The sequence below is a fragment of the Ammospiza caudacuta genome, chromosome 5 (genome assembly GCF_027887145.1).
Source record: "Ammospiza caudacuta isolate bAmmCau1 chromosome 5, bAmmCau1.pri, whole genome shotgun sequence".
NCBI classification, from domain to species: domain Eukaryota; kingdom Metazoa; phylum Chordata; class Aves; order Passeriformes; family Passerellidae; genus Ammospiza; species Ammospiza caudacuta.
The window spans coordinates 32466447-32485445 of NC_080597.1; the positions used below are offsets into that span (position 1 = coordinate 32466447).

General features: G+C 35.8%; 1 protein-coding gene across 1 annotated transcript in view; it reads right to left on the reverse strand.

Moving 5' to 3' along the window:
- Positions 1 to 18999, reverse strand: part of APAF1 (apoptotic peptidase activating factor 1) — a 31984-nt gene that overhangs the window by 12083 nt on the left and 902 nt on the right. The window contains exons 2-17 of the mRNA XM_058806142.1: positions 18398 to 18539; positions 17931 to 18120; positions 16502 to 16699; positions 15325 to 15508; positions 12301 to 12413; positions 11650 to 11781; positions 11001 to 11239; positions 9894 to 10061; positions 8988 to 9119; positions 7045 to 7158; positions 6282 to 6460; positions 4753 to 4879; positions 2702 to 2827; positions 1982 to 2113; positions 1192 to 1317; positions 65 to 226 (exon numbers count right to left, since the gene is read on the reverse strand). Coding sequence (XP_058662125.1) covers positions 65 to 226; positions 1192 to 1317; positions 1982 to 2113; positions 2702 to 2827; positions 4753 to 4879; positions 6282 to 6460; positions 7045 to 7158; positions 8988 to 9119; positions 9894 to 10061; positions 11001 to 11239; positions 11650 to 11781; positions 12301 to 12413; positions 15325 to 15508; positions 16502 to 16699; positions 17931 to 18120; positions 18398 to 18535 — 2460 coding nt within the window. The 5' untranslated portion in view covers positions 18536 to 18539. The remainder of the gene's footprint in view (positions 1 to 64; positions 227 to 1191; positions 1318 to 1981; positions 2114 to 2701; positions 2828 to 4752; positions 4880 to 6281; positions 6461 to 7044; positions 7159 to 8987; positions 9120 to 9893; positions 10062 to 11000; positions 11240 to 11649; positions 11782 to 12300; positions 12414 to 15324; positions 15509 to 16501; positions 16700 to 17930; positions 18121 to 18397; positions 18540 to 18999) is intronic.

The window sequence follows — 18999 nt, forward strand, 5'->3', positions numbered from 1 at the left end:
ATCATAATTTCTACCTATATTGTAATACACTACTTCCAAAAGAATACTAAAGTGAGGTACTTACCAAAAGCTTATTTTTGGCTACCACCAAGATCATGTTACCATTTCTGGACCAAGAGCAACATTTGACTAAAACCTCCACATCATCTGGTTGTTCATCTGCATTTTTAAAGAAATCTTTTATCTCAATACTTTTCAGTTCATTTCCTGAGCGTGCTTCCCAAAGCTGGAATAAACAGAAAACAGACACAATCTATTGGCTGACGTAGGTACAGAATACAACAGGAGAGAGCTCCCAACTACTTCTTAATAAAAAAGGGCAGAGAATAAAATACAAAAGCCCTTTGCTACTTTCCCTAGTCAACAAATAGCATTAGAATATTCACAAGTCCAAATTATTTCTATATTAAAAAAGGAGAAAAACAAATTAAGAAATAAAAACAAACCACAAAGAGGATTATGCTGCAGCAGAACTTTCTCCTTGGGTTTTTCCCTCCTATCATTCCAGCTAGAATGCTGCCTGAACTTCCACTTAAAAAAATAATAAAACCAAAATAAACACCTGCCCTGCAACTCTGTAAACAAGTTACTCACCATGAGAATTCTGCTACACATCTAGATTTGCACCTTAATTTCATTGAGAGACTTGCCAAAAATCTAGCGAATATTTCTATCCCCTTCACCATATTTTTCCTTACGAACAACAGCTTCACAGTAAGTATCTTTCCTGATACTTACACTCCCAGAAAAACACAAACCTCTCTGTTTTCTTCTAGAACATACAAGAAAACGGCACATGGAAATTGCTTTTAATTTTTATGTCTCCTGATTATTCATTTTCAGAGACGAAAAAACTTTCAATTCACCTAAAAACTTACCGTTTCTGGGTAAAGAATTTTTACTCCCCACTCAAGTTTTCTTAACAAAGTGCATTAGAGGGCAAAAACATTCAAAATTAGGCTAGTTAGAATTTATTTGTAACTACAAGCAGTCAACTTTTTTTCCTGGTACTGGACAAGCCATTTCAAAATCCTGCATTACAAATGGGACCAATAATCAACTGTTTCAGGACTGAATGCATTAAAGCTGATTTTGCAGACACACAATTTTCTTACACATATTTTGCATTTGATGCAAAACCTGCCCATTCATCATCAAAGCAAAGGGCTGATTTAAAAATATACTGTATACCTTTACTGTTCCATCGGTTGAGCAGCTAGCAACATACTCATCATTTGGTGAAAATCTGCAGTGATTGACAGAATTTTCATGCCCTATCATCGTATTTCTACAGTATTTTCCATTCAAATCCCAAATCTGCAAGAGAAATAAACATATAAATATCATCATAATAATGAATTATTTAAAGACAGATCATTCACGTTCTTCTCAAAATCATACACTGGCAACAAAACACCACTTTTATTTTTTCTTAGTTTCACATGCTCATGGACTGGATGTTATGGCCTGGCCTACCCTACAATTTACCTCTATCTGGTAAGATGCATGAAAACTATTAACATCGGAATTACAAAAATCTAGTTTAAAATTTCTGTACAGTGCAGAAAAGGCCCCTGGCCAGCACAAAATTACTGAGTTTCCCCAGATTGAGAAAAAAGCTGTGTCATGCCTCATTCCTTTTCAGCTTTCTAAATTAGAATTATGTAGCTTACACACTTCAACAAAAACAAAATGTCTTAAGTTAGTCTTGAACAGTCTGAATATCACCAAAGTCCTCACCTTCATGCCCTACCAACAGAGGACTTGCCCATTCTCCTTTGCTGAGTATAAACACTTCTATTCTGCCTTGCTGAAATCTGATAACAGAGCTGTAGTCAACACTCTTGATCTGTTGCCACGTCTCTTTTACCAAGCTCATTTAAAAAAACATTACTTTGCCACGTTTAGATAAATTTCTACATCAACAACTACTCTCTTATGACAAACAGCACGAGAATAATCTCACTCTTTTCCCACTTACTTTGATGAAAGTGTCATTTGAGCAGGTGGCCAGAAGGTACTGACCACTTTTGTTATTGAACTGGCAGCAATTGACCTGCTCGGAGTGCTCTTCATACACACACCTACACTGGCCTGTTCTTGAATTCCAGACCTAGGCAGAATTAAAAGATGAAACACACTTTTTAATATATTTAACTAATTGTTTTCAAAATCTGGAAATTATGCCTAAAACATTTCTAGTAATACCTCACAAATATTTTGAAGAGGGAAGATTATATATTTACATAAAGAAGCAAGACATTATGAAAGGAAAGGTCATAATTCAGATTAGAATCTGATAAATTCTGAAATTCCAACAAGATTTTGCTAGTATAATGAGGAATTAAAAATCCCAACTATTTCACAGGTAACAGAAAAAAGCATTAAAAAAAGAGTTATTAATAGATTCATCTCATGTTATGAGTAGGACTAGACTCACAAATTATGTTCTAGTTAAAAAGAAACATGAGATGATACAAATAAAATAAGTGGTTAATTCTGCATGCATGATGTTAACAATAAGCATCTTTTATTTTATGTAACAAGTGGGGCTTTTCTGTGTGTCAAGTATTAAATTATCCACATAATATTTAAGACAGTTTAAAACACATTTAGTTTTAATAATCTGTGCTGAGTTAATTAAACAGAAATTCAAATTGTGAGTTTGAAAAAAAGAATAATTTTTTCTTCATTCCCTTACCTTGACTTTTTTATCACTTGAACAAGTTGCTACAAATTCACCATCTGCAGAAAAAGCGCAACAGAGTATTTCATCATCGTGGGCATTTATCTCCAGGAGTCTCTCTCCACTTTCTGCTTTAAACACCTAAAACAAGGAACAGTAAAACCTTATAACTTGCAAACAGTTTGAAAACATGAATATAAGTTTCTTTTATCATCTCAAACAGCTCTATTTATGCAAGCTCTTAAAAAATGGGTTGATTTTTGAAAGGATTCATAATTTCAGGGACAATAATTTAATTGTAAAGTCCTGCAAGGGTGATAAAAATTGTAAGAGAGAGAATTAGTGAAAATTGATTTTTCAAATATTTTTGTTCTACCCCCACTCTAACCTAAGAGCCATGCCCCTTCACAGCCAATTCTAACAGTAACTAGAAAACACAACCTATTAACAAAATGTAAGATATTCATAAAACTACAAATTCCAGTTTTATATGTATGGGACATTCACACATCTAAAGTAAGAATTTCAACAGAATTGATGATTAGAAGAACAAAAAACCAAAAATAAATAGGGGAAAATTGACAGGAAAATTGTCACACATTTCAGTCTCAAGTTAGACATAGGCAATGAAAGGACAGTTGGGGAAAAGTGCAACATATTAATCCATTTCCTTAAATTCTGGGATTTAACTTTACAGTGTGGGTTGGGCAGGGGGTGGAAATCAGGCGTCCCTTTCCATCTTAGGTTACATATTCTTTAATTTTTAAAACAGACCACAAGGTGTTCTTTACAGCACTTTTCAGATTTTTGTTATTGAACAGAAATACCAATGACAATTAAATGGTTGGTATTTGTTCAAATAAGAGCTTAAGTACTGAAGTAACAGGAAATCTACCTTCACAGTAAGTTCTGCAGAGTATCTGTTCTTAATCCAGTAATCATTTTTTTAATAGCCTTGAAAACTGAAAAGCTTAAGCCATAATTATAAAAAAAAACATTTATAAGCTCGAAGTTTAAAAACAAAAAAAAAGGATTATGGCTAATTTTCCTGTTAATTCTTCAATGAGAGTTTAGTTTAAATGCAATTGCAATCCACAGATTTTTTTGGGTGTAAAATGAAGAAAAAGATAAGCAATCTGCAGTGTCAATAATGAGGCCATTAAGTACAGAAGCCCAGCACAGCAACTACAGCACAGCATGAGTACATCCACCAGGCATCTCCTAAGTGGATGCCATAATCATAATTCTGTACAGGCCAGCAAATAAAATAAGCAAATAAAAAACCCAGTAACAACACAGTAAGTAGCCAAATGAGCAGCAACTTAGTACTCAACTTCTCAAGCATCCAAAACAATACCAATGGTTTGCAGCAAAGTTGTTCTTTTCCCTTACCTTTGGCTGTCTGAATATGGGTACTTTACCAGGTTACTGGCTGGCTGATTGCTAGTTTTCTTGAGAGGTGGCTGACTCCCCTCCAGGCAGACTGCTGGCAAATTTATATTAGTCACGTTCCTCTCTCTCTCCTCTCATCTGCTTTCTAAGCACTTTGGGCCTGTATCCAATTTAATACTGTCCTCTGCTTCAGGCATTTTCTCCACAGATGTATTTCTTATATGTTAAGGCATTTAACTAATTAAACACTAAAGTGGCATAACATCCACTACAATCTCATATAAATAGTAAAGCTGTACCTAAAACATCTTACTGCTCAGTACTGTAGAAGGTCTACTGTGACTGGAAATAACATTTTTTGCAAGCAAATATTAAATAAGCTGGGGTGCATTGCTGGGCTGTGACCTTTCCCATATCATCTTATGTTCACATATTAAGGCAGTGAGGGCATAAACCCTAAAATCCCACCATTCAGCTCTTGAAGATAATGCTTACTTATTCTGAACATGCAACTTGGCATTTATGCAATAATACATCCTTTTCAATCATTTGTCTCCAATTACAACCTAGATCCAAATATTGCCACATAGCAACAGAAGAAAAGTGATAGGACTGTTTAAATGTTTTTGAAATGGTAAACAGCATCTCTTTTGACTCATTCACAGGTGTCTTACCTGAAGAGTTTTATCAGCTCCACATGATGCTATTCTTTGTCTGTCCTTAGAAAAGCAGGCATGGTAAACTGCATCCCTATGTGGACGAACAACCAGGCGGGAGAGATTTTTCAAGGATTTTTTATTTCTGCAGGGGAAGACAATTATTTGAGTGCCTTCGTATTATTCAAAATCATCTCTAAGGAGATTAACACTTTTTCACACATCTTGAGCAGCAAGCTTTATAAACAAACAAAATAACCAAGCCACTACACCCAGCCTTCATGCTGAACTAATAAAGGAAGCAGATATTCCAACATTCACTCAAAGGTTTATATTGTGCTCCAACAGTTCCAGCTTAGAGACCAAGGAAGATAACAGTTTTATGATCTGAAAGATGCTATTTCCAAATGTAGACTTTCTCCTGAGAATTCTTGTTCTCCTGAAGGAGAACTCTTCCTTTTCAAGCATATTAAAAAAAAACTAGTATATTTGCTTAGATCTGCACAAATTTCCTTAATTTCCATGACAATGGCTTGATTCTTATCACTAGATAGCTAAATAAGATCTGTGACTATCACCACTTTTTAATCACAGATTAGGTACAGGATATAACTCACCTTAGATGACTCTTGCCTCACTTCAACAAAAACTTAAGAGTTAGTAGCAATCACAATCATCCTGTTTAGCCAGATCTTAACACAGAAAGCTGACACTGTAATGAGATGACTTGGTGATAATGACCAAAAACCTCTCTGTCCTGAAATAACTAGATATTGACTCCTGAACTGTGCAATTTCCAAGCAGTTTTGCTAAATAAAATCACCAAATATTCAAAGAGAGAACTAATCTGCCAGGCTTGTACTATAATTGCTTGACACAGAGTCACTCTGTTTTATAAGCACCAAGTACTACCAATGTCAGAAGAGAAATATCAAACAGAATCTAAGAGAGCTATGAGGTCAACTAACTATTGGACAAGGCGGGGAAAATGTGTAGATCTGTATATCTTTTCCTTAAACAACTTCCAGAAATACAGTAACAACAAAGAACTGTTTAAATTGGAGAAGTTTCAAGATTGTGTAGAGATTACTATTTCCCATCTCGCTACTTTATAAAACTTTGCAAGTTGGCACAAATGCTCTCTTTTTTAAAGTCACAGTTTACTTTAAAACCTAAAAACATACACTAACATACCAAATACTGGCACTACAATTCTAACTTTAAAATAACACTATTTAAAGAAGATTCAAAGTATCATATTGTCATCTTTGCATTGTTATTAAAAATGAACAATAATTGAATACAGAAGTAAATATTTTACTCAATTTCTTTTTATGTAATTATTGCTGAGTGGTCACCTTACATATATCACAGGTTCCCCTTCTCCCACAAGTTCTTGAAAATTATTACACCTTCTTTCCCCAGGAGAAAACCCCAGCAGTTCTTACACAAATCCTTTTATTACCATACATGGTATTTAGTTGTGCATTAAATTATTTCCTTGGTCAAGGGATCAGCATATCAGCAGACAGGCTGCAGCTACTTACACCCACTCCAGATAAAACGTTCCTGTTTCCCTTTGAGCATGTAGCTTGGCCTGTTGATACACCTCTGATGTCTCTGGCTGGCAAAGGCCCAGCTGGATGATGTCAGGAAAGGGCTGCCGGCCAAGAAGGTGCCCATTTAAGGACAGAAACTCCTGGAAATTCTCACGCACTGTGCTATCCTAAATACAGAGCAGACATTTGATAACACAGAAAAAAATAAATCTTAGGATTGATTTCCTTGCTTTTTAAAATTTCTATACAGCTAATATTCTTACAGAAGCCCTTAGCTCTATTTTTCTATTAAGTTATATTAACAAATACATACAGTAGATTGAAATATTTCATTATCCTATTCAGAAAGCACAGTATTTCAAACAAATCAAAAATTTCAAACAAATAATACTAGCAATAGTGATTTATTCAATAAGCAGTGTGATATATCAGAAAGACTATTCCAAGTGGTCAGCATAATTCTACACCTCCTCAAAAGCAGAGTACCTTACATACTCACCCCTAGGTATTGATCACTAAAGCTATTGAGTTCCATGGCCAACCACTCACACACTGAGGTTAAAACAAACAGAAAACTGAATTTCCTTCATTTTTATCTTCTCCAAGTTAAAGTTCAATTTAATATTGGTTTCATGCTTTGGTTCTATAAGTGCTCTATATACCTGCCATATACATACATCCAACAAAATGCAATTACAAAATAGAAAATTATATTTGGAAACAACTGATCATTTACCTTTTATTATCATACCTTTTGATCCAGGACTGAACTATATTCGACATATTCATGAATCAGGTGAGCAGGCCCCACCAATTCTGTTTTAGCTTTAATCCAATCCAAAGAAAACATAAGATCACAAAGCTCCTAAAAGAAATACAAATTTAAGATCAGAGTGTAAGTTTCACAACAGAATCTACTTAGGGGGAAAAAGAAAAACACAGGAAATACATTAGGTATTTAATATACTTCGGTACAACTGTCTCTGTTTGAAAACTTAGGCAATTTCCCGTTTCCTGCATCTTAATTGTTCAGTTATAAAAATTCAGTGTACAGAAGGCTAAGTTTATTATTTCAAACTGCTCCTTGATACAGCTAGGCAGACAGGAGATGGAGGTACAGAGCAATTCTTGACTTCTGCAGCACACGAGACCTGTTTACTTAACTCTGGAAAAGCTTCTTGTGGTCCAGTCTAGCGAAGATCACTGCTAATAATGATTGTTGATCTTCCTAAAAGATGCTGGAACTCCTAAAACCATTGGTAAATGATCAAGGGCATCCTGCCATCACATACTTTCATTCCTTCAGTGCTCTGGGTTGTACCATATCATATGGACTTGTGAACATTCAACTGATCCAGCCAGTCCCTTACAATTTCACATCTGTCCCACAAATGAAAAGTCCGTTTCCACATTCATGGTCCTCAAAACCATGAGGCTGGGCACACAAGGTCTGTCAATATTATTAAAGACCCAGGTAAAAAAAAGCATTGAACTTTATCCGTATTAGTTAGATGACCATCTTTAACAAGTATTGCTCCAATGTTTTCTTTAGATCTCCTCAAAAAAACTGCTTAGCAGAAACACTGCACAGCTGTAAAGCATATTCTAATTTTAAATCAATAAATACCACAAGGATTAAAATATTATCAATGTTAAACAAAGAAAAGGAATACCTCCTAGCTTTATTAGCCTTCCAACAAGTAGAAATCATTTCTAAATAATGAAAAATGAGTGATACATAGAATATAAACTCTAGGAAGCATATAGTCACAATGAGCCAGGCTAAAGACTTTTGAGAAGTTAATTCTACAGAATGTAGAAAGGTTGCTATAAAAAACATTTTCACAACACACTGAAACTGAAGATACTAAGATATAAATATGATTCAAAACATCTAGACTTGTAACCAACATTTACTATGAAGGTTCCTATAAGAGATAAATCCATTAAGTGTATTATTTGATAAGTCAGATGAACCATCTTGAAAGAAGCTCAAATGAAAAGCATTGGGTACTTCTGAAATAAAGCAATTAACAACCATGACCAAACACGATTCAAGACATTTGAAACTCTAATTCAAGTGAAACTACCAATTATTAATCTTTCTGCATTATTTACTTCTCATAATAGCTCAATATCTGAAGAAGAGTAGCTGGCAAAAATGACAGCAATTTCTTTAAGGTACCAAGGCAATTCTGGAAACAAGAGACTTGCCCATCTAACTCTTGATGGGGGATTTTTGCTATTGAAATCAGATAATGAATTTTTACACCAATCTCTATGACATAAGAGGAAAAAGAAAACAAGACTTCTGAAGATAAAAAAGTAACTAACTGATAAAATGCTCTGATGAAATCAATCTACTTGTATTATTACACAATAAAGAGAGCTTGGGTTTTCAGAAAGGTTTAGAGAAAACTTACTAAAGCTTCTTAAAAAGGAAAAGAAAACCACAAGCATTATGGTATAAAATAGGAAATCTTCTCAAGCACTTGTTGAAAAGACAAGACACAAAGGGTAGAAATAAAGCAATTTTTGTAAGGGACAGCAATTATGAGGACCTCTATGTTGAGTGTTCACCCAGGTGGACTAAAGTCAAGGGGAAGAGAGGCTCAACTGGGAGAAGGTCTGGAGGGAAAAGCAGAGGTAAAAGTGAGTAAAAAAGGGAAGCACAGGACACCTGTCAGAACCCACCTGCTGCATTTTGGCACCTGCCATGTGATATGCTAGAAAGTTATACCAGTACATGCAATCCTCTTGAGATAGAACAGGTGTATTAAGCTTGTAGTATTTCTTGTACTGATTTACTATGTTTTTATGTAGCTCCTGCAAAGTGAAGAAAAACACACTTTTGGCACTGAGGAATTATAAGTATTATTATTATTACATTGTAAATAGCATTTAAGAATAATATTATTTCTCAATTGTAATACATGAACAAGTGAAATAAGAAAGCTTACCATCCAAAAACTGTACACCTAACCTAATTCACTGCTAAAGACTTCTCCAGGAATATTCTCTGTATACTGAAGGACAGAAAAGCAAGCTGTTAATCCTCCTTCTCATACTGAGATTAGCTACCAAATCTCTCTTCATCTTAAATGTGGGTAGCCAATAACAACAAAAAAGGATCCTTCTAAAGCAAGACAAAAAACTTGCCTTTTCTTTATACCTACTCTTTCTGCCTTGTACTTCAGAACTGAAACTGAGCCCAACTTACAGGTCATCTTCCTGCCTTAAACTGAAAAAAAAGGAGCAAAAAGCATTTCTCTGCATTAAAGTAGTCTTTTATTCTGGCAGGGCCTTGATGTCTTTGGAACCAACAGTGGAACATTACATCTCCTGCTGGAAACATCTGATAGAGAAATAATGGTTATAGAGTCTTCTCTCAGTTTAGTTTCTTAGCTGCAGATGTAACCATGAAGAAATACTCCCACAGTTTCAAGCTGAAAACTAGTATTTTTAATTATTCAGCCTTAAGTTAAATTTAATTTGGACCTATGCTATGAAGCCACTCAAGATACAAACAAAGGAACATTTTCTGCAAGATGCCCAGCTTAGGAGAGTAAAGTTGAATGCAAGTATCAGTTGACACACTACCTGAAGCTGGTTGCGGTTCTTCTCTGTGAGAAAGTCAAGCTGAAGATCATGTAAATAATAATGGAATGACTTCCCATTACGATCACAGAACAACAGTGACTTGTTAACAAATTCCTGTAGTATATCTTCAACTTCTTCAGTTTCCATATCCCAAAGAATACAGAGAACCTAAAAAGTATTTACACAAAACCAGAAAAGAGAATCAGAACCAAGTTGTAATATGATTTGTATGAATATTATAAAAGGCTAGCAATTAACTGTCAACAAAATGCATATTAACAAATATAGACACAAAGGGTAACCAATTCAGTAAGTTACCAATTCCTTCATACCAGACCACTGGACAGATAATAGAAGCCAACCTATCTTTTGTCTATTTATTCTGACTTATGGTGACCATAAAAGGAGACAAATTCCACATAACAGTTTTCAAGCTTTCAGTGAGCTCAATGACAATCTAATTAAAGAACATTATACAGAATGCAGATTAAACTTATCTGGTATTCACATTCTTTGAACAGAGAGAGACATAATTCTCTCTCCCAGGATTTTTCCTGGGGAAGGCAATAAGAAGCTAAGAAAATAAGAGAACAATTCTAATCTCTACTTGCTGCTCCTGTTGTTTGGCACACGTGGAATGCGTTATGGAGATTGTTTTCTGAGAGTGATTGGTTAATTGGGTTCTGGTGATGGTTGTTTGGATTGACTGGCCAATTGGGTCAAAGCTTTGTCGTGACTGCCAGGAGACAGTCACAGGTTTTTCTTTAGTAGTATCTTTTCAGTATAGTATCTCTTTAGTAGAGTTATAATATAGTATTAGTGTAATATAACGTAGCTTAATAAGGCATTTCTTCAGCCTTCTGAAATCATGGAGTCAGAGCATTGATAAACTGTATGAATGTGTTTATTCAGTTATGATTATTTTGGTTTCACTACTAACAATTCAAGTCATGATGCAGTAATGTAACAAATCTACCCAATCTAGTAATTATTATTAAGTTACATACTGTAGAAGTTATACATGACAATTACAAATTTTGAGAATTCTTTAAGGTTGTTGTTTGTATCTCACCAAAAATCACAAGGTTTCTGCACTGCTTTTATTACCTTAGTAGGTACTTTAACATCTTTTGGGAGGATAGAGAGGTCTTTATAGTAGTCTTTGTAATTGTCATCCAGCTGCTCAACACTTATGGACATTGCTTCATCAAGAGCTTCGTAATCATAGGAGGAAGATTTTCTTATTCTTCTAAACTGCTTATTCTGCAGCTGCCTGAGATAGTATTCCCAGCGGCTCGGGAAGTCTCGGAGTAATGCACCTATCAAGGATATCACTAGAGGAGAACCTGAAGGAAAAGATTAAATCAAATTTAGTGGTCATCAAGGAACACAATCCAACAGTTGATGGTCATATGACTGAAACAGGTCATGTTCCTAATACACTGATTAAATTCTTGAGGTGTGGAGCATAGATAAATAAAATAAGCACTCCATGTAGACATTTGTAAACTCCCCAGATTTAAGTGTAATTGTGGTGCAGAGAAAATATACTGAGGAAAACTACCCAAAACTCAACATGAGACTTCTGCTAAGCTTAAAAAAAACCCAAAATATTTAACAAGCCCTTGTATTTTACTTAACATATATAGTATTAAAGGATGTTCCCGTCTCTATTTTTAAGTCAAAATATAGAAGAAAAAAAAAAAAAAAAAAGACATTCAGTGGTAAATTGTATGACAAAGAGCAACTAGAATACCTTTGCATTCTCTTACAAGAGTGTTAGCTTGTTCTGGAAGTTCTGATATTTTCATATTCACAAACAGGGATAAAATCTCCAGTCCTTTCTCATGTGCTAGTCCACTTTCCACATGAACCTCATATTTATTGCCTAGAAACAGAAACATGGAAAAAATTTCAACTAATGTAAGAAAACAAATGGAATTCAAAGTATTTCCCAAGCAAAATCTGGAGCAAAGCTTCATGATTTTTTGCATAGTATTTTATAGGACTAAGAAGAGTATAAATTCTACTTATCAGAATCAGTTTGCATTAGAGACACATACACAGAAAAAAAAGCAGACTATAAGCTAATAACTACAAATGCATTACGAGCAGTCACTGGTGAATAGTGTAGAGATCATCAGTCTAACAGCACCAGTGTCACAGAGGTTAATTTCTTCTGTTGAGAATTACTACACTCATCAATGTAAACGTCTAACTTTTGGGATAACATACAACACTTCTTTCACAAAGAGCATAAAGTTTTTCAAAGCAGAATTCTAAAACCTTGCCACTTGTGCACAGATTGATAGACAGATTCTATCAGATTCTTTTGAAAGCTCACAAGAACAAACTGCAGACACAGACACACAAAGTCTGTGGTGCAGGAGAGGAAAGTGTTCCTTACCAGCCACAGCATCTGTTACACTCCTGTCCCTGCTTGTGATCAGTACCTGACATTGATTATCGAATGCTTTTAACACCCAGGAATCCCAAATGTCATCCAGGACCAAAAGAGATCTAGTGAGAGAAGAAATACTTCAGATCAACTATTAATGCTAAAATAAAGTATTGCATTCTAATAAAGAAAACAAATTTTCATAATTTAATATTAGTATGCAGAATATCTTAATAGTATGTCCACAGAACAGTAACAAAGCTGGTAAAGGGTCTAGAAAATGTTTTAAGAGGCACAGCTGAGGGAGCTGGGGTTGTTTAGTCTGGAGAAAAGATGGCTCAGGGAAGACCTTATCAATCTTTATGACCTGAAAGGAGGTTGTAGCCAGGTGGGAGATGGTTCTTTGCCATGTCTCAAGGGGACATATGAGAGGAAATGGCCTTAAATTGCAACAGGGCAGTTCAGATTAGATATCAGAGAAAATAATTTTCTGTGAAAGAGTGGTTAAGCAGTGGAATAAGCTGCCAAGGGAGGCAGTGGAGTCATTGTCTCTGGAAGCATTCAAGAAGTGTCTGGATGTGGCACTTAGGGGATATGGCTGAGGTGATTATGGTGGTGCTGGGTTGATGGCTGGACTTGATGATCTTGAAGGTCTCTTCCAATCTTGGTGATTCTATGATTAAACACTGTGCAAGAAGCTGAATGCAGTTATCTCAAAAAGGTATTTACCATTTATTATTTCATAGCTACAACTGAAGTGCAAACAATGTTTTGGGAAACATTTCCATTAGTAGACACCAGGAAAACCAGAAATATTTACTGGTTTTAAGTCGCTAAGTATCATAAATTGAGAAAAGAGTTGTATAAAACTAAATAACTCTGACACAGGTTAGTGATGAGCTTTGTGGGAAAGCATTTAAGTTTCCTTTTGACTCAAGAGTTTTCGATTTTGTTCTTGTATCTTTGGAAAGCTGTATGAGACTAACCCTCTTGTGAAGCAATTGTCTTGAATGGCAAGGCTCTTACATAAATGATATTTCCTACTGACTACATACTCCAATCATATGGCCAGCCACATTTGTAGGTTCCTACATGGAATCTCACCAGAATAATGTACAGTAGACTTCCCTACACCTGCCTATATATAACAGAGAAGTTACTGAAAACTGTGTTTAAAAGACGGGGTTTGAGGGAGCAAGAAGTCAAAAAGACCAGCTGGCAAGCAGATGTATGAAAACAAATAACAGTTACTTGCCTTCAGCGAGTTTTAGCTATTGACACCTAATCCTACAAATTGTTTACATTTACTTTGCTTGCTTTTTAAGGGATGGAATTTTCCACTCCACTCGTTACTGGTTAAGTTGTCCAATTCTCACTGAAGCACGACAAAACGTCCGTGTTTTTGTTCAGCTAAGCGGCTCTTACGCCATCAAAGCCTGTAAATAAGGATTTTATCCTCCTTAAAGAAGTGCATACACACCAGACCACATTCTCAAAGATACATTTAAGTCTTGGACACTCCTATCTCATTTTTATACAACTCCTCTATTAATAACCTTTTGAAAAATCAGAGGGTTCACAAGAATACTAGCATAGCCGTGAAGGCCTCGTTTTGTGGCACTTCCACAATTGAAAATATGATGGGTGACATGAATTACATCCTGATTATATGTTTTTAATTAACCTGAGCACTTCAAAGTTCTCCCATTCATTAGGCACCAGTGATTTTTCTCTTCCAGTCACACCAACAAAACTTAAATTCTAATTAGGATTATTTTAAAAACCTTTTAACAAAGAGAAACCAAAACAAACAAAAACACACCCCAAACAAACAAAACCCTGTGAAAACAATCACAGGAGATTAAATTCTGTAATTTCTTATTCTAAACTACACCATAGTTTCCAGTTTTCATTTGACTAATAATTTAATCCCAAGAAACATACTGGCTTCAAAATTTGAATTCTTTGTCTAATACTTTATCCCCAAGAGATGTACTGGGTTGGCTGTCTGAATCCAGGTATAGCTAAAGTGACTTCTTGCTGCCAAAGAGAATTCCAGAACCAGAGAAACAGAACCAGCTTCTTCCCAAGCTGCAGTGAAGCTTTGTTTCCCATACACGTGGACCCTCTATGAACCTTACTCCCAGGCACGTTCCCCTCTATTTCCTGCCATGCCCACTTCTGCATTAAAGAGTTTTGTTTTCTTTTGTTTGTTAATAAACAAGGAATAACAACGGAAATGTGTCAGTGGAGACAACCACTTCACATCCCTCAAGGAAAAGTGCACTTTCAGCTGATAGATTTCTTTTGGAGTACCTGTCAATATTTCCCATATCTTTTCTTCAAATTAAATATTTTTATTTTTCTTCCTGTGCAGAAATGCCAGTATGTCATCCACAAAGATCACAAGGATGGAGCATTATTCCCAAGATAACTCACTAACAAGCAGGCGCATTTAGTTTAGTACAAATTTTCCCAGAGAGTAATTAAATCCTCAGCAAATAACAAAAACTATTGCTCAAAGGTGAAAAAAGCAGTGCAGTGACTGAGAAAGACACTGGTTTCTTGGCAATAATTAGTCACATCGTGAAAACCTGATTTCATTTTGATACCTCTAGACCAAGGACTTTCTAAAGACACTATCTGTTCTGGAAAGGAAGAATTTTCTGCACCCTTTTTTCTACTGTATGATCCTCACATATCAATAAAGTGGTCTACACACACAGTGAGAACACTGAAAGTTAGAGAAATCCTTATTTCCAGTTGTTTGTTCCTATCTTTCACTATTCAAACCCATCCTTCATTATTTCACTATTTGCTTTTTCAAGCAAACATGACTCCTGCACAGCTGGTTAGCATATTTTGTAAATAGAAGTCTTATTAGCCCAAGTGAGGAAGTTGGTTAAAAACCCAAAAATGTAGACATGTGTAGACACATGTAACCACAACACAGACAGCTCAGGTGATTGGACCAAAGTTACTCTGCAAAGTTTTATCAGTTGAAAGAATAGTATTTGATTTTACTGACATCACCTGGGGTATTTGCGCAACATCAGCAAACGAAGACGATCTTTAGCCTCCTCAATGTTCAGTGGTGGCCTTTGTGAAAGAGTGGAGTCATGTTCCAACCTACTGCAGAGATTCTGAAGTTTTATCAGCAGCCCTGCTTTGTCCTGCTTCCCAACAGAGATCCAGTGAACTCCTCCTGGAAAGCAATCTAAAAAGAAAAGCAGTATTAATCATGCTGTACATTTTAAATAATTTTAAATATTTTATACCAACTTACAGTAGTAAGTCAACAAACCTCTAAAATCTGTTGCAAGCCATCCCTGCAACTCTACTATTAACACCAAAGGGTGGTTCTACAAAACTACTGTTTATTTTTAAAGGAGTAGATTCTGTAGGGCAAGTACCCACAGAATTTCCACACCATCACTGATGCTGTTGTCCCTCCTTTCTACACATCTTCCTTCCCATCCCTCCACAGCCCCTACTGCATCCATCTTCCTGCTACCATTTACATTTTTAACTGTGTAGCACTGCAAGAGTTCAGAGCCTGGGGTGTAAAAAACACCCTGAAACAGTGATCAAGGAGACATCTAGAAGAATCAGCAGAGGATGCTATAGCATCTATCCCTACATCATTATTTCCTTTAATGCCAAGTCCTACTTTATCCTCCTAGTGTCCTGTGCAAGGAAAAATAAATAAAATAGAAAAAATGCCATTAAACAGTTGCTTCTATGACCTACTTTAAGCTAAGGCAATACTAATCACCCACAAACGCCTTTCACTATTGAAATCTATGCAAAAGTTAGAGCAAGATTTTTTTAAACTCACATAGCAAGGAGAGGAGTCTGAAGACCTTACAAGCAATGCCCAAAAGGAATACAACTAGATATATTATTTTGCACTAACAGAAATAACAATTTCAAGTTAATTAAGGATGCATCTACTCTCATAAATCAATGCAGATTCTAAGGTGAAAAGCTATTCCAAACCTTTTTCTAAAAATTAATAGAATACTTAGTGGTCCTAAACCAGGAAATGGTTATGAAAGTTGTATGTTGCAAGCAAATATTTCAGAATCACCTAAGAAATTTAGAAATCCAAAACACTTCCAAGGTGACATATGATATTGCACCATACATGTCCAATATGTGTATATCCACAGTGATATTTATAAAAATACAGATGTTTTTCTGAAAGTACCTTCCAAGAGCTGAGGATCCCTTAAAGCTTCTGCTGTTGAAACAGTCTTCCCACAGCCTGCCATTCCATAAACTGTGACCCAACCTGGGTCACTTCCCAAGCAATACAGTTTCTTTTTAATAGCATCTACCAGTTTTGGTCGAGTGACAAACACAACTGGTCTCTGTGGTACGCCCCCTTCGCAGAGAATGGTCTTCACTAAAGTTAAGAACAAGAAACATCAAAATAAAACATAAGCTCTTTTCAAACTCAGCCAAACAACTCTTCACCCAAAACTAGTGGGCTCCCTCCCCACCTCATGTCCCATAAAAATGCCCTAAAACCTGCTGGACTCAAAATACCAAAATCTAAAAAATATTGTTATTTAGAAATAAATTACTTAGTATGTAACTAGCCTCCTATCTAAAACAATGTTCAAATTAATAACTGCACGACGAAAGCTTGTTACATTAATCCCTAGAAGTGTAAAGAGAATTAACATCTCCCATGGAAACTGTGGCAAACACAGGAGCTCAACATCACTATACCCAACAAAGAAGTCACTTTCTCAGCCAGAAGTCACCACACCGTGGATGCAGCAGAAAAGAAAGGATGCTGTGTAGGGCCTTTCCTTGGCAGGTCACAGCACAGCACCAGGGCCCAAGCAAGACTTCCATTGATTTAAGCTGAGATTGCATGACTTGAAAGAGGTAAAGCATAAGAGGAAGGGAAATGTGCACTTCATCTGCCCACTTTGTGGCCATATGGAGTGACATAACTGATAAACTTTGATTATCTAACATAGCCTTGAACTCCACATGCCTTTGACACTTATTAAATGCAGAGTGCCAGTAAATATGGCAGTTAGTCATATGCAGTTAGCAGGTTCTGCCCCTTAGAAACTACAAATTTATTTCATGTCAGTCAAAGATGATCCTGATGAAAATGCAGGTATAAGTTATGGAACTTATATAGGGTAACTAAAAGATCTGGTGGAAAGAATTAAGTAACCTAATAATTAGATCAACTAGTCAATAATCAACTATATCAGTGTAGGTTGAGAGATTCCAGATTAATCTTCTAGATAAATATCAGAATTTTTGAGGCTACAAGTTTTTCTTTTAATAGGTACAAATGAGAGTCTTCCTTTCTCTAACTTGTAAAATTTTTGTTGTGAGTGAAAACCATAAGAGCATCAGTTCTCCTGCCTTTTAAAATCAGCATTTTTCAATATAAACACTTTCAAGACGACCTATAGAAATTGTAACTGTTGTAGCTCTCCTGTCATATTTAGATGAAATGGACATAGTTGCTACACTACCAAAACAAACAAGTGCACCAACTGCTCCTTTTTCATTGGAACAGGTACTACACACAGTCACTTTCAAATGAATAAAAAAGACAGCTTTTGTTCACACTCAAGCACAGGGATTGCTGCAGTTACACTGACCGTAGGAAGTCATTCCATCCATTGAACTCTTTCTGTTACCAGACGAGACAGCAGGGATGCCATCCTGAAGAAGTGCAGCAAGATCTCTGTACCCTTCATGGAGCAGTGCATTATAAAAGGACCTATATGAATTATTATCTTTTGTAAGAATAATGTTTATTAGCATAGCTGCTCGCTCCTTCCGTGTATTCTAGGAAAAAAAAAAATAGAAGAGGTATTATACAAAACTAAGCAACCTCAGAAATAATTTAATATATCACTCTGTAAATTATAGACTATTTATAGTGATAAAAATAGCCTTTAGCTTACCAAGCCCTTAACATTATTAATAGCAACAAAAACTGTGTGCTAGACTTTGACAAAGCCAGGAATTAGATAGTCAGAAAATACTATTTTATAAAGGATAAAATACAGGTAAAATATGTGAGCAAACTAGGAAGTGAAATAGCAGTGAGTGATAATTCTACCTGTTGCCTCACTTTCTCCTCTTCCTGTAATGTCAGTACTTCATCAGAAATCATGCGATCCATAATATAAGAAGTCTTGATGTCATTTTCCAGTGCTTGACGATTCGTAAGCAAATAGTTTCTACTCTTGATATCCATATTTCTTCAGGGTGAAAAAGAGCAGGGAGAGGGGGTGAAGTCAAGTCAGACTGGGAACATAACTCACAAGCATGAGGAAAGAAGTTTTAGAACAGCTTATAAATTTTGGTATTAAAATCAGAAAGAGTAGCAAAGCACAGCTAATTCTGAAAATAGAAATTCTTTTCCCCATTCCTATGAATTTATGTTTACGAACACTTTCAGAACTACAAAACCAAAGACTACAAGCTTCTTATGTACTAGCACCTTGCTAAATGTCTCTATTGAAAGGTCCTCTCCCTGCTCACTACATCTTTCAATTTTTTTTTTTTTAATCCTTAGATCATATGGTTGGGACAACAGGAGGAGAAAGAGGACTGGTCTCATCGCACAGGATAGATGCATTGTTGTCTCCAAGTTCAAGACTCCATACAAGGACACTTGGATGTTGACATATGATGGAAGAGGGAGCACCCAACACTGCC